Source organism: Notamacropus eugenii, chromosome 2, assembly GCF_028372415.1.
Source record: "Notamacropus eugenii isolate mMacEug1 chromosome 2, mMacEug1.pri_v2, whole genome shotgun sequence".
In the NCBI taxonomy this organism is placed as follows: domain Eukaryota; kingdom Metazoa; phylum Chordata; class Mammalia; order Diprotodontia; family Macropodidae; genus Notamacropus; species Notamacropus eugenii.
In genome coordinates, this window is record NC_092873.1 from 19,225,655 (window position 1) to 19,239,799 (window position 14,145).

General features: G+C 56.1%; 1 protein-coding gene across 4 annotated transcripts in view; it reads right to left on the reverse strand.

The window, feature by feature from the left end:
• Window positions 1-3,392: 3,392 nt before the first annotated feature.
• The window catches only part of SPTBN2 (spectrin beta, non-erythrocytic 2), a 42,424-nt gene continuing 31,671 nt past the window's right edge, over window positions 3,393-14,145 (reverse strand). For all 4 annotated transcript variants that reach the window (XM_072639212.1, XM_072639213.1, XM_072639211.1 and 1 more), the window contains 18 exons: window positions 13,118-13,381; window positions 12,792-13,016; window positions 12,470-12,559; window positions 12,050-12,319; window positions 11,821-11,951; window positions 11,246-11,450; window positions 10,652-11,026; window positions 10,173-10,417; window positions 9,948-10,086; window positions 9,459-9,543; window positions 9,004-9,200; window positions 8,507-8,661; window positions 8,339-8,414; window positions 8,196-8,246; window positions 7,771-7,991; window positions 6,885-7,058; window positions 6,344-6,386; window positions 3,393-4,236 (listed from right to left, as the gene is read on the reverse strand). In XM_072639212.1, coding sequence (XP_072495313.1) covers window positions 4,003-4,236; window positions 6,344-6,386; window positions 6,885-7,058; window positions 7,771-7,991; window positions 8,196-8,246; window positions 8,339-8,414; window positions 8,507-8,661; window positions 9,004-9,200; window positions 9,459-9,543; window positions 9,948-10,086; window positions 10,173-10,417; window positions 10,652-11,026; window positions 11,246-11,450; window positions 11,821-11,951; window positions 12,050-12,319; window positions 12,470-12,559; window positions 12,792-13,016; window positions 13,118-13,381 — 3,180 coding nt within the window. In that variant the 3' untranslated portion in view covers window positions 3,393-4,002. The remainder of the gene's footprint in view (window positions 4,237-6,343; window positions 6,387-6,884; window positions 7,059-7,770; window positions 7,992-8,195; window positions 8,247-8,338; window positions 8,415-8,506; window positions 8,662-9,003; window positions 9,201-9,458; window positions 9,544-9,947; window positions 10,087-10,172; window positions 10,418-10,651; window positions 11,027-11,245; window positions 11,451-11,820; window positions 11,952-12,049; window positions 12,320-12,469; window positions 12,560-12,791; window positions 13,017-13,117; window positions 13,382-14,145) is intronic.

The following is a 14,145-nucleotide window of genomic DNA, read 5'->3' on the forward strand; positions in this document are numbered from 1 at the left end:
TAGGGCTGATGCAGACCGGACGCCCCCCAGTGGCCCAGGGGACCATTACAGCGGAGTGTTCAGAGCCCGCCCCGACACTGTCTAGCTGAGTGGCCCTGGGCCAGTCACTTCACCCTGCTGGCCTCAGTTTCCTCATCTGTAAAAGGAGCTGGAGAAGGGAATGGGAGCACTCCAGCATCTCTGCCACCGAGAGGCAGACACCGCTGAACCCCAACAATCACAGGGCACAGACCTAAAACTGAACCTCATCCAGTTTAACCTGTCTGTGCCAGGCAAACTGAGGCTGAGAGAGGCCGCGTAAAAAGGGGGCTAAGAACCCAGGACCCCTGAGCTTCTCCCTCAAGTATCCCGTTTGGGGCCATGCTATGGGGCAGATGAGGAAGCCTGGGGATCTTGGGAGGCATCGGGAGGGGCCAAGCTTCCAGAAATGAGGAGGCAGTGGGCACACTCTGCTCCAGCCTGGTCAGACTGCCATGTTCCGTTTAATGCTGGGAGCCAAGGTTTAAGAAGGTTGATGAGGAGCGAGGCTGACGCCCAGGAGGAGGAAGGGGCTGGATGTGTTTATCCTGGAGAAGCCAGGGTGGAGGCAGGGATGGGGAATCTCCGTTGGTCAGTTCTGCTCGGCCCCAGGAGGCAGAGCTGGGAGCAATGGGACGAAAATTGAGTCTGGATATCAGAGAAAACTTGCTAAGAATCTGAGCTGTCTGAAACTAGGACGGGCCAACAGACTCAGCCAGGAAGATACGGGTACAGCCTGTACATCACCAGCTTTCTTGGGGGGGCCTCAGCATGCCTTCTTTGCACAAGTGAGATAATGGTTGCCATAAATGGAACTGAGTCTGAGCACTGGGTGATCTTGAAGCCCCCTTTCTGCCACAACACGCTGAGCAGATTTGGGACTGCAGGAGGTGGCGGTCTCTGCCCTCCCTCTTCTTCCTTCCTCTCTGCCTTCACTGTGACCTCAGGCCTCTCCTGGTGCCCCCTTACCTCCTTCCTTCCCAAGTCCCTTGAACTCCGAGCCTGTTGCCTCCTCCACCTCTAAGGAATTCGTCATGTGGTTCCTGTTATAAATGCCTAATTCAGTGTCCTCAGAACTCGGCTAGCTCCCTTCTGTCCTTGGCATCCTGCGTTCCTGGAGCCCCATGGCTGACGGTGCGTGCTCCTCAAGACCCCTGGGAAGGAGGTGTTCTGAGCCTCATTAGCCCATTTCACAGATGGATAAATGAGAGCAGAGAATGAAGCCACTCGGTCAGACACCGGAGCAGCTATCTGCACTGGGGTTCCAGCACTGCATGCTCCTTCCCCCATGCCAGCTCGCCTCCCTGGCTGTCCCACCTAGCCTGTACAGGCAATGTATTACCCTCCACCCCGCAAGACTCTTGTATCTAATCGGTGACCAGTGGTCTTGGACAGATGTGCTTCATCCAGTTTTGGGGTTCATATTCTTAAAAGCAAAAGTGGCAGATGCAGATTTGACATAACACTGAAGCTGCTCCCAAGTGGAATGGGCAGCCCCAAGAGGTGGTGAACTCCCCATCCCTGGAAGGCTTCAAGAAGTTGTTGGATGACCATCTATGGGGAATGCTTCCTCAGGTAGGGTGTGGCATAGTGGACCGAATACTGGCTTGGGAACCAGACAGCCTGAGTTCAAATCCTGCCTCTGACGCCTCCGTTACCTCTTCTGGTAAATGGCAGGGGTATGAATCGAGGTCCTTGTGCGCCCTAGAACTCGGGGACTGGAATAGATCCAGGATTAGCTTCTGCCTCCAAAATCTGATAGCTCATTTTTTCTTACATTTTGTCTTCCCTGTAAGAATGTTTGCCCCTTGAGGGTAGGAACTGTCTTCTGCCTAGTGCGTAACACAGGGCCTGGCACATGGTACCCATGTAATAAACGCTTATTGGCCAAAATTGCCTGCTTGACAGTAACCCTGTGAGAGAAGTACCTTGTAATTATTAGAAACGCTTTGCAGGGAGAGTGTGTGACTTACCCAGGGCTACAGAGCTAATTCTCGGGCAGGATGATTTGAGCCCAAGTCTTCTGCCTCTAAATCCTTCCCCAAAAGATCATTTCCACAGACAGAGAACAAGAAAAGGTGAGCTTGGGGTTAGGGTTAGAAGCTGTAGATCGGTGGGAGGGGCCCTTGTTTGGGTTTGGGGAAGTTCATCACTTTGATCTGTTTTTTGTCCAAAGCTGCCCTGGCTGTTGTCGGCCTTTTGAATGCTTCCGGACCCTCTTTTCTTTTCATCTGTAATTCCCAGCATTTTCTGTTCATAGTGGATGGACCCTTAACGAATGTTATCACTAGCTCAGAGGAATGGTTGTATTTGCAAAGGCACGCACGCACGCGCACATATACACCCTCCCACCTTCTTTCACTTTCTTCTCTCGTTACAACTTTAGTAAATGGGAGAGGAGGGAGTCTTGCAAACAGCTCTGGCCCCTTGATTTCAGCATGCTATTTACAGGCCCCAGGGAGGCTGCCCAGGTCACACACTAAGGAAGGGGCGATTCATGGTGCCTGCCTTCCACTTGCAGGATGGGCAGGTAGTGCTAATAGGACAATCCATCCACAGGCCACTGGGGGCCAGCCAAGGGGCTCAGCCAGATCGTATGCTCAGATAGATGGATGTGCTGGCCAGGTTCGGCATCCCTGTGCCTGTCCCCACCTGACTTGTGATTCTCCCACCCACACCTGAGTCTGGGTCAGCATAGACATGCCTTCCAGGTGGCTAATTAACCTATGAGTGCTGTGTGCTGTGTCATCTTCCTGCCCAGGTCTCCAGGTCCAGAAGGAGGGGACGCTTCTAGAAAGGACCCCATCTTTGGCATGGTAGCTCACCAATCTGCAATCTCTAGGGGCTGTCAACCATGGGAAATGTTAGGCTCTGGGGCCCCAAGATCAGATAGCCAGCCAGCCCTTTTTCCTACTTCTAGCCTGAAATATTTTGTACAGATGGGATCTCCAGCACCGGATGACTTCACCCTATGAGTCCGTGAACTAGAAGGGCCTTTATCAGTCATGGGATCTGGCCCCAGGCATGGGTCCTCTGACCTCTAACAGCCTGGGAGGAAGGGGAAGGGGTGTGTGTGTCATTTCCTGGGCATCACCATGGAGCGAGTCATGTTCTAGTGAGGGGTATGGGGGTTTGTGGAAAATTTGGGGACAAGGGGCATGTAGGAAGCGGAGGTGAACAAGGGGCCAGGAGTGGCCTGCATCAGTAGAAGAACCAAGGCTGGTGATGCCAGGGCACCAATCCTGGCTCACCCATGGGCCCAGAAAGGCACCGTTTTGGCTGCTGCCCTGAAGGGGAGCACTTTCAGGGGATGTATTAGAAAATAGGACAGAAACCAGAGAAGGAAGGCATTAAAGTACACAGGAGGCCAGGAACACAAAGGGAGCTGAGCAGTTTAATTGTCTCCAAGGCCTGACGTGGCTGGAGACCCCAACGAGGAGTCCCCACCCTGGGAGGACACAGGGCGGCATTTCAGGGCTAGGGGAGAGACAAAGAAGGGCAAGGGGTGGGCACGTCAGCATCACCGGCTCCATCTCTTAACGCTCCTGTCTCCAAGGCCTGGCTTCAGTTCCAACACAGTCCTGCCTGGTTCCTAGGAGACACAGAACCAGAGGGAACCTAGCTGTGTTGGGAGAGGAGAGCCCCAAGACGAGGCAGAGTGGGGCGGTGAGGCCCCATTTGGCATAGGGTTACAGGGAGACTGTCCCAGGCTCCATGGGACAAGGGGAAGGGTGACATCTGGGGAACCTGGAGTTGTATGGATGAGGGGAGGATGGAGGATGAATTGGGGATTGCCTGGGCCCCATCACCAGTCTGGAAATTAAATAGAAGAAAAGGCCGCCCTTGGGAATCCTGGGCGTCTCCAGTCAGAGTTCTTGGGAATGGTGCGCAGTGTAGCGCAGGGGGCTGTCCTGGAGCCAGTCCCCAGGGGCTGCTGCCCACGGGCCATGAGCAAAGGCCGCGATCTGGTGGGGTGGCCTCCACCTATTTGCTCTTCTTGAAGAAGCTGAAGCGTTTTTCTCGATCCCTTTCCTTGCCCTCCTTGCTACGCATGACGACGGGCCCCTCCACACTGGCGGGGGACACCGGGGGCATGGTCATGGCTCGAGTCATGCCCCGGGAAGCACTGGGCACCACTGGCTCCTCGGGTTCTGTGGAGGCTGGAGAGGCCGCAGCGATGGCAGCATTCACTACTCTGAGCCACGAGCTCATCTCTGCCTGTGGGACAGATGCACAGGTCAGAAACGGGGCCAAAGGCCACAGACACAGGATGAAGAGAAAAGCAGCCAATGGCTGATAGGACTCCTAATAAAGCCGCCCTGGCCCCAGTGTTCTAACTTCCATTGGGCCCCACTGGAGAAGACATGTCCAGATTAACCACCCAATGTGGCTATAACCGCTCCACTGGCCCCCTCCCCAACATCCTCACTGCCTCACCACAACAGCAGGCTTGTCCATGGGATGGGATCCCAGTCACTGCCCCAGACCCATTCCTCATATGCTCCACAGAAACAGTGGGTGTGTCCATGCACTTGACCACAACCACACAGACCACCCTGCTCAGACAATCGGAAAGCACCACCAGGAGGCCCAAACAGGATGCAGCCCCCAAAACAATAGAAGGGACATTCTCGAAGTAGGTGCAAGCCCAGTCAAAGCATAGGTGAACTTAGGAAGAGGCTTTGTAATACCCTGATCATACCTACCTCCTTCCTGCCCCCCCAATGGGTTTTTCCGTATGCACTATGGAATCACATACACAGTTCCATCGAAGCTGGGACCCCTCCCCATTGCCTAATCCTTTAACAAAACCCTCCTACCTTTTTAATATTCATAATTTCTGTAAATGTGCCTGTGTTATATCACTAAGTTGCTAGTTCCTCTTGGAATTCAGCCTATTGGAGGCATCATCCCAATAAATGCCTGTACTTGGATTAGAGGTGGTCTGCCTCTCAATTCTTTGAGACAATCCCACAATACACCAAGAAACCGCAATAATTGTTAAAAAAAAAAAATCTGTGATCAAGACATTCAGACAGAAGTGACAAGGAATGGACTCAGCTTCCTGGTTCTGCCTCGCGGCTCATAGGCATGAGCAGATAATTTGCAAAAGACCAAAAAGGAAAAGTCATAAATAATCCTTTGCAATGATGTTTTATCTCACCAAAAAAAAAAAATCAAGAATTACAAAGCAAAACCTCTCCAAAGTGTGACTTTGCCCCCGGAAAAACTGGCAAAAAAAATCAACTAGGATGACAGAAGAGTGTTGTCAGGGCCAGGGAGAAGCAGGCGCAGACTTCTCAGCCTGTTCCTGAAACATCAGGAGTCTTTCACTAATGAAATATGGCTTCCTATAGTGGACTACCTGGTCACTTTAATCAGAGGCCAGAGAAAGGTCCCACATCCAAGATAAATTAGGAATTCCCACCCATATGTGACCGAGGGCTGAGAGCTAAGAGATGAAGATAGGAATGCTTTCCAAAGGGAGCATAGCAAAGTCTGCTACGAATCACGCAGGAGAAATGAAAATGGGAACAGCTTAGAGGTGTCACCTCCAACCTAGCCAACTGACAGGAAGGCTGGCACTGGGGGGTTTGGGGTGGTGAGAGAACCCCACTGGGTGCAGTCAGCAGAAACCGCCCCAAATTCACCCCAAAACTGGAGTGGTGCCCAGCACCTCTAGGACAAAGTACAATGTCTCTGGAGCCCTGAAGGCCCTCCACATCTGGTCCAAATCTCTCTGTGAGGCCCTGAAGGCCCTCCACAGTCTTTCTAGCTTTCATTCTGGCCCTCACAATGCAGCTGGTCCCTGTTCCAGACATTCCATCTCTAACTCCTCAGCTCTCTCCAAGGCTCCACTAAAGTACCTACTCTTACACAAAGAAGGCTGATCCATCCCTTGTCCTCCAGCCAAAATGACTTCTGCATTTACTTATCTGTGCGTATGGCTCCCTTTAGCAGAATGGAAGCTCCTTCAGGGCAGGGATTGATTCTTTTTTATCCTTTTGTCCTCAGTGCCTAGTACAGACTTGGCACATAACAGGTGCTTAATACATGGTTGGTGAATTGAACTGAATGGGTCGTAATCTGCGCTGCTTAAGGGACTTGCCACATCATTGAGATCACAAAAGGAAACATTTTTGTGACTATTTTTTACATTAACTAGCAGCGCACTGCAAGTGGTTGACAGATATGAGAACTGGGATGTACAGAACACAAGGAAAGGAAGGGAGAGGCAAAGAAAAAGGGAGAAGGGGGACCAGAGGCTGTGGAATTCTGGAAATGGGAGGGGGTGAGTGGGGCAGAGGGCAGGGAGTTTACTCACCTCATCCTTGGCCTGGAATAAATACTCCTTGCCATCTTGTAAACTGCAAGGGGAGAAAGACCCTTAGGGCAGAGCTTGGGTCAACTGTTTGCCAGATATGCCTTAATGGACATAGGGCTGGTAAATCAACTGAGAAGCAGCCAGGGCAGCTGGGCCAGGCAGGTGCCTTCCTGCCCATTTCTCACATTCTGTGAGACCATGGGGTGTGAGGAAGTGGGGAAGTGAGGAAGCCCAGCCACCTGGGCTCTCCTATGCCAAAAAGCCCATGCTGCCCATGCAGACATCCCCTCCAATGGGCAGAGGGGCAGGCCTCATTGGGGTACACCGACTGCCCTCTCTCTAGCACCTCTGGAAGAAGGCTGGCAAAGGGCAGGTCTGAAGCCCTCTTGGGGCCCCACCAGGCACAGTCTGTCATGTTCTCCCCATCATAAGATGTCTGCCTAGCATCTCTTACCCACCTGCACTAACATCCCCTACCCCCTGCCCCTTTGGTCCCATGGCCCTCACCAGAGCCCCCTTGCACCACAGTTGTTGGCCCTACCCCAGCTTGAAGACATGCTTGCGTTTCCGGTAGTCCAGGGCCACGCTGCCCTGCGCTCTGGCCAGGCTGACTGGCACCTCTCCATGGTAGGGCAGCCCGATATTGGCGGCTCGGGCATCCTTATAGAAGCCGAGGGTGCTACGGCGCAGGACACAATACACAGTCTGCCATGACCTGGGAGGCACAGGGGGCTCGGGTGAGGACACTGGCCTTTATAGTAGGTACCTCGGGATATGTCATTGGCATGCACTCGGGATCCAGCTCCTATCTCCAATCTCCTGTCTCCCCCCACCCGGACCCACAGGATTGCAGAGTCCCCTCATCTCAGACATGAGCCTGGGGGCAGGTGTGTTTGGTGGCATGTGCTGGGGAGTGCTGCACTTGGATTCAGGGGATACGCCTCCCAATCCGAAGAACAGCTGAGGGCCTCCACAGGCCCTGCCAGGAGGACTGACACCCAGCCCCAAGCTGTGCACCCATCTGGGACCTCTGCAAGGCTCTTTTTGGTCCTGGGGTCACAATTTAAGAAGGGCAGTAAGGAAGGGAAGAGGCCTTGGGGTCATGCCTGCCATTGAGTACGCAGAGCTGTTTGAGCATCTGAAGGGCATCATTTCATCTGCTCCCCTGGGCCCCAGATGACTGAACCAGGAGAAGAGGAAGACAGAGAGGTGCTGACCCTGAAGGCTGCCTGTAGGGGTACCAGGCCCCCGCTGGTAGAAGGCCTTGAGTAAGTCCCTGACTTTTAGGGTCCTCAGACTCTGAAGCTCCTGACTCTCTGCTTTTAGTGTGTGCTACACATCTAAGAGGCTAGCCCAGGCCACCAGCCTTGTTCCCTGCCTGGCATTCCGCAGATCCCTGGGGCCAACTCTGCTCGGGCCCCCAGTACCTGTTGGCTGCCTTCTTGCCAAAGGTCTCCATCTCCTGTTTTCGGTTGAGCAGGCCCTCCATCTGCTCCTGGGCAGAGAGCTCAGGGCCACGAGAGGGCAGCGTGGCAGCATAGGCTGATTCAGATGCCCTGCCCTGGGGCATTGGTGAAGGGGCAGGGCCTCGAACCCGACTCTGTCTCTCTCCCCGGGGTCCATTGGCTGCTTCCCCTGCCCCAGAGACCTATGGACAAAAGATGGATTTCAGTCACTGTGGCTGAGATGTGACAGCTCCAGGCCTGGAGCTCACAGGGAGCACATGCATGACCCGGCAGATGTGGCCCCATGCTCTCCCTGCCTGGCCTCTTTGCTCTCCTCTGTTCCTGGAAGCTGCTCATCCTTTGCCCCTTTATTCCCAACCCAGGGCCCATCTACGGGGCAGACTCACAGGGCCTTCCAAGGAGCTGCTCTGGTCCAGTCTTTGTGGTTCTGACGGGGGCTGCAGAAATGAGAATGGAGAGGGAGTGGGGAGGGATGTGGGCAGAAAGGTCAAGAGCCTGAGGGGGTGTATGCCACGGTGAAATGGCTTACCTGGGAGGACTCTGAGTCGGTGCAGACACCATTGACCGCGACCGGCTCCCCTGAGGATGGCAGCCGGGGGTGGGTCCTGGGAGATCGAGAGATGCCAGTGTGACTGTCAGCCCTGAGGGCTCCTTTCCCCATCCCCTGCCCACTCCTTGCCCGAGTCCCAGCTCTCACCCAATCTGTGAGGCCTCAGGGGCTGGCTGGCCATCTACATGATCCCTGTGGGGAGGCACTGCTGGGCAAACTGAGGCTGGAGGCTCCTTTTTCCTCCGCTTTTCCTCCTCCTCCTGCTCCCGCTGACGCCGCTGCAACTGCTCCTTCTCCTCTAACTGCCGGAAAGCCAAGAGTTCATAGGGTGAAGCCCCTCCAACGCCAGAAGACCAAGGGGGTTCTGGTCTGGTGTCTCCAAAAGCACAAGAGCTGCTGGTCCTCTGGATGCTTACTCACTAAGGTTGAGGGATCCCAGAAAGGCCAGAGGAGGCAAGTCTTTAATTATCATTTGGGGAAGCAAAAAACACAAGGGAATGATGGACGGAAAGGCTCCTCCATGTCCACCTGAGGGAAGGTACCTGGGGGGTGCAGCAGAAAAGGCTGGGGTGGGGTGGGGTGACCCTTCCAAGGCTAGGGGAAAGGGCTGGGGTGTGGTGGTGGGGGAGACCTTCCTAACTTACCGTGGTGAGCTTTTCCAGAGCACTGAAGCGCTCCTCCCAGGAGGCTGCTGCTTTCTGGAAAGCCTCATGTCTCTTGATGAGGCTCTCTACCTCATCCACGGTGCACCCCAGCTCAGCACTTCGCACCAGGGGCTCCTGGCTGCAAAGCCAGGCCTCAGCCACACCAGCATCTCGGCCAAACACCAGCACTTCCAGAACTGTGAGAGAAGAGGACACTGGAGGGTCAGTGTGAGCCATGGACAAGGCAGGGGGCAGACACATCTTGTGTCTGTACTTCCAGTTCTGGGATCTTGGGGCCCCACGACTTAGTCTCCTCCCCTGTAGCCCGAGGGGCCCTGCATCCTTGCACACCCCCGGGCCTCCTGCTGCCTGTGCTGCCCATGAGAGGGCTCCAGAACGGGGCCGTGCCAGTGGATGGCAGGCTCTCAGGGAGCTTGGGGTCCACCATGACTCACCGAGCTGAAGCCAGTTCACCTTCTCCTGCCACTTGTCGGATGTCTCCTGGCGCCTTGCCTGCAGCTGTGACAGCTTCTCTGAGATCTGGGGGCACAAAGATGACTGAATGGGGCCTCTGCAGGCCCCACCTGGGGCCCCTGAGATCTCAGAAATCAGCTCAAACCCCACTTCTGCAAGTGCCCCCCACCCCCAGCCTGTTCCCAGGGCCATCCCTTCCATGTCACAGCCCTAGTTACTGGTCAGTCGTCTTCCCCATCAAAGCACAAGCATCTTAGGGGTGGGCTCTGTGGCAGCTTTTTCTCTGTATTCCCAGAACTTGGCAGAGGACCCGTCACACAGTGAGAGCTTAATAAACGTGGGCTGACTTATGCTGGGGGAATGTCGGCCCAAGCTCAAGCCACAGATAGCTGTTACAGGAAACAGCAGCTCCTGTGTCGGGCCGGGCAAATGCAGAGATGGGGAGGGAAGTAACTTGTCCTGGCGCTCACCTCCTCAGATGCATAGTGGTTCTTGGCCAGCAGCTCCTGGCCTAGGAGGATGCAGGAGGAGAAGCGGTCAGCTCGGGCCTCGATCTCGGCTTTGATGCTCTGGTGATGTTTGATCATCAGGTCAGCAGAGGACACATCCCTAGGGAGTGCACGGACACTAAGTCTCCTGGGCCCCCAGAGCCTCACACAGGCTATGGGCCTAGCCCTCTGTCCCGCAGAGCTCACCGGGGACGCTCCTGGGCATCCATCTGCAGGTTCACCCCATCCATCCAGAGCATGAGCTCACGGACAGCCTGCAGGAAGCGGAACTTGTCCCCGGTGTCCAGCAGCAGCTGGCGTCGTCCGGCTGAGCTAGCTTGTAACTGGGCCCAGGCCTCGGCCACTGCCTGCATGTGGCGGCCGATCTCCTCTGCCTTCTCACCTGCATAGGCCTTCTGTAGGCGGTGACCATCATCCTGCACCTGCTGTACCTGCAGAGGCCCGAGGCAAGGGTCAGAGTATCCCTCTCCCCTCCTGGTGCCCACCCTTGGTCACTGGCAGTATCCTAACCCTGTTCCACAGTATCAGCAGGAGGGTGAGGGCAAAGATGAAGGGGGAAGGGAAGGCTCAGGTGGAGCCCAGGGTTTGCTGCCTCTGACAGGCCTAATCCTCCAGAGGGCCTTCCTAGTCCCTGCCCATGGGCTCCTCGCTTCCTGGGAGCATACCTGGGCACTCAAAGCCTGGATGTCATGCTCGTAGGCACAGTGTCTGCGCTGTAAGGCCTCGGCAGAATTCAAGTCTCGGCCAGCTCCATCAGGCAGCTGCTGCTGCTTGTGCTGAATCCGCGCCAAGGCCTGCCGCGCCCCATGGAGGAAGCGCTGGAGCTCATGGGCAGCAGCCAAGACCTGGCCCCGGGTGTCCAGTAATTCCAGGAGGTCAGCCCAGGCCTCATTGAGCCCATCTTTCCACTCGGCCACTGTCGCCCGGGCAGCGTGGCCTCCAGCAATCAGCCCGTCAGCCAGGGCATTGGCGCTGTCCACCCGCTCCTGACCAATGGTGCTGGTGTCTCGGGAGAACTCTCGGAACTTGTCCCGCAACATCTGGTACAGAAAATATAAGCCTTAATAAGGCTGGCCCCAGTGTTGCAGGGGGAAGGTCAGAAAAATTCCAAAGCTCTCTGACCACCTGCCTCAGCCCCTCAGGGCACACCCACCCCAGAACATCCTCAAAGGTCCTCACACCAAAGAGTCTGGAAACATCTCCGAGGACTCCACACCTCCTCATGCCCCCTGGGTCTGCCCAGCTACCTCATCACTCACCGTGACGTGCTCATAGTCCTGGCCCAGCTCATGGGAAGCAGCTACCACCTCCCGTTCCTGGATCCACTGCTCCAGGTCGTCCAGGTCCCGCCGCAGCTGGCACAGCCGCTGGTGTTCAAGTAGCCGTCCACGCCTCTCCACAGCCAGCTCTTTCAGACTGGCATACAGCTTCTCCACCTGAGCTTGGCGTATTGTCAGCCGATCACTACAGGGGAGGAGGAAAGGCTGGAGATGGAGGACAGCCCGGGCCAGCTGAAGGCTCTCCTCTGGCCCCTCAGGCTCCCCCTGCCCCCTTCTCCTTCAGTCACCATCAGCCACATTCCAACAGCACTTCCAAGGTCACTAGTGCCTTGCCCACCCACCTGTGATTGTGTTTTCAGAAATGACCTACTCTTTCATTCTCTGGAAGGAACCCACCCAGCGAGGCTAGGGGATTGGCCTGGGGCCATGCAGCTTCTCAGGGGCAAAGCCAGGGTTACCCATCTTGGCGCCACCATGGCTCCATTCCCCAGGTCCCCAGGCCCAGTAGACAGGGGAGGACCAACGGGCAGGGAGGCGAGGTCATCACGCCTCACCTCTCTGGATGGTGGCTGTCAATCATGTCCTGGCTGCTGGCAGCCAGCTGGTGGACGGTGTGCGCATAGTCTGCCAGGGCTTGCTCCAGGACCTGGTGCTTCTTGACCTCTGCTTGAGCACTTAGCTCATCCTGAGGGAGGGAATGGATGGTGGGGAAGGGATTGAAGAGCCTGGGCCCAGGGTCCTTGGGAAGCTGGGGGTGCAACCTCCACCTGCCTTGGCTCTTACCTTGGCCTTCTCTTGGCCCATCATGTGTAGCTCCTGCTCACCCATCCAGGCCTCAGCCTCTGCAGCATCTCGATAGAACTGCTGGGCTCTGAGCGCGTCCTGAAGGCGAGCTCCGCGCTGCTCCAGTTCCTGGCCCAGGCGCCTCCACAGCTCCTGGAGCTCCGCCACGCGGGCTGCCAGGTCTGGCCCCGCAGCTGCCCCTAGAGCCTGCTGCCGCTCCCGCAGATCTGCAATGCGGGGCTCGTGGCCCTGGACCTCCTTCTGCAAAGTCTATGCAGGTGAGGAAGGAGAGAAACCACGTTGTCACTAGAACCTCTGGACATGGCCCATGGCCTGACCTCTCTCCACCCTCCAGAGTCGGGTTGGCTCAGCTTGGCCCCACCACCCAACCCTCAGCACTGAGCCTGGGGAGACACTTGCCTGGTTCTTCTTCATGAGCAGCTGGACACTGGGCAGGTCCTTGCCATGCTCTGTGGAGCTGGCCATCGGCAGCCGCTCGGTCACCCACAGCTGGGGGAGAAACATGCAGTGGCATCAGGGGATGACAGGGTGGGGAGTGGGGCTCCCTGCTCTTGGGGGAGTGGCAGCAAAGCAGAAGGTGGTCCCAGGAGTCACCAGAAGACACCAAGGCCTAGGGGAGGCAGCCCCCCTCCCTATGCCCAGGCTGAGGCCTGATCTGAACTGTGGCCAGCTGCGCGTGGTGGGAAGCTGGGCCTCCATCCCAGGTTCCACAAGGACTCACAATCTCATCTTCCACATCACGATGGAATTGGTGCTGCTCACGGGAGGCCAGCAGGTGGTTGCAGCGCTCCTTCAGGGGCTTGTACAGGGCCCGGAACTTCTCCTCCACGGCTCGGGAGGTCCTCTCCACCTCTCCGGCCCCATGCTCCTCCTGGGCCAGCGCCTTGGCCTGAGCCTGGATGGCCTCCACCTCCTTTTCCCGGACAGCCATTTCCCGTTCCAGCATCTGCCGGGCCACAAGGGGGGCGGCTGTGAGTCTGGGGATCTTCAGGGAGTCCCTCCACCTCCTGGCCCTGGGTCTAGGCCTGCCCCGGCCCCCACCAGCACCTGCTGCTTCTTCAGGAGGATATTGACACTGGTCAGGTCTTTGCCATAGTCGTCTGAGTGCAGCTGGGCCTGCAGGGTGCCCAGCCAGCTCTCCAGGGCTGAGCAACTCTGGGAAAACAGCTCTGCTCGGTTGGCATCGAAGAGGCTCCGGGCCTTGGCCTGGGTGGTATTTTCGAGCTCTTCCCATCGCTGGTGGAGGGCCTTCAGTTTCTCCCCTACCAGGGGCTTCAGCTCAGGCTTCTCCGATGTCAGTACCTGCCCTTCCTAGGGGAAAGAATTAGAGGCCATCACACCTTAGATCTGAGTCACAGGGAAACAGGCTCAGTGCTCTGTTCCAGGTGGGGAAACGGCAGCTCAGGGAGGAAGTGGCAGAGCTGATATCCTCCTCTAGTTTCTCTAACTTCAGACTCAGTGAGCCTGCCCTAGACCTGCAGTAAAGCTGTGCCAAGAGGACAGGTTGCATGACTGGTAAGGGGACCAGTCCTAGGGACTTGAACAGAGTATGTCTGTGTCTGCCTTCAGTATGCCAATCCTCCTCTCTACTGCCCTTTAGGGTCTATCTCAGCTCCTTCCTCGAAGGACCTTTTCTGGGCTGTTCGATTCTCTCTTGACACCCCCCCCCCCCCAAACTTGCTTCCCTGGACTCCTGCATGACATAGCCGCCAAACCCCTTCTTGCATATCTGATCCCAGATTGCTTCAGGCATATCTGTTTGGTCTTCCTACTCAGACTAAGGTCCTCCTAGTCTTTTGTATCCCCAAATACCCCTCACAGTGCTGAACAAAGAGTAAATACACATTAAATTGGACCTAACTGTAAAATGCCTTGAGCATTTGAGGTGAAGGTGAAATACTTCAGTTGGGAGATGGATGTCGGCAGAGTTCAGGAGTGTGTGGCCATGATCCTGGGCCATTTTCCCAACATCCCCCCTTCCCAAGATGAATGAACAAGCATTTAGTAAGCACCTGCTCTATACCAGGCACTGTGCTAAGAGCTAGGTGGTGCAGTGGCAGGAGCCCTGGGCCTCA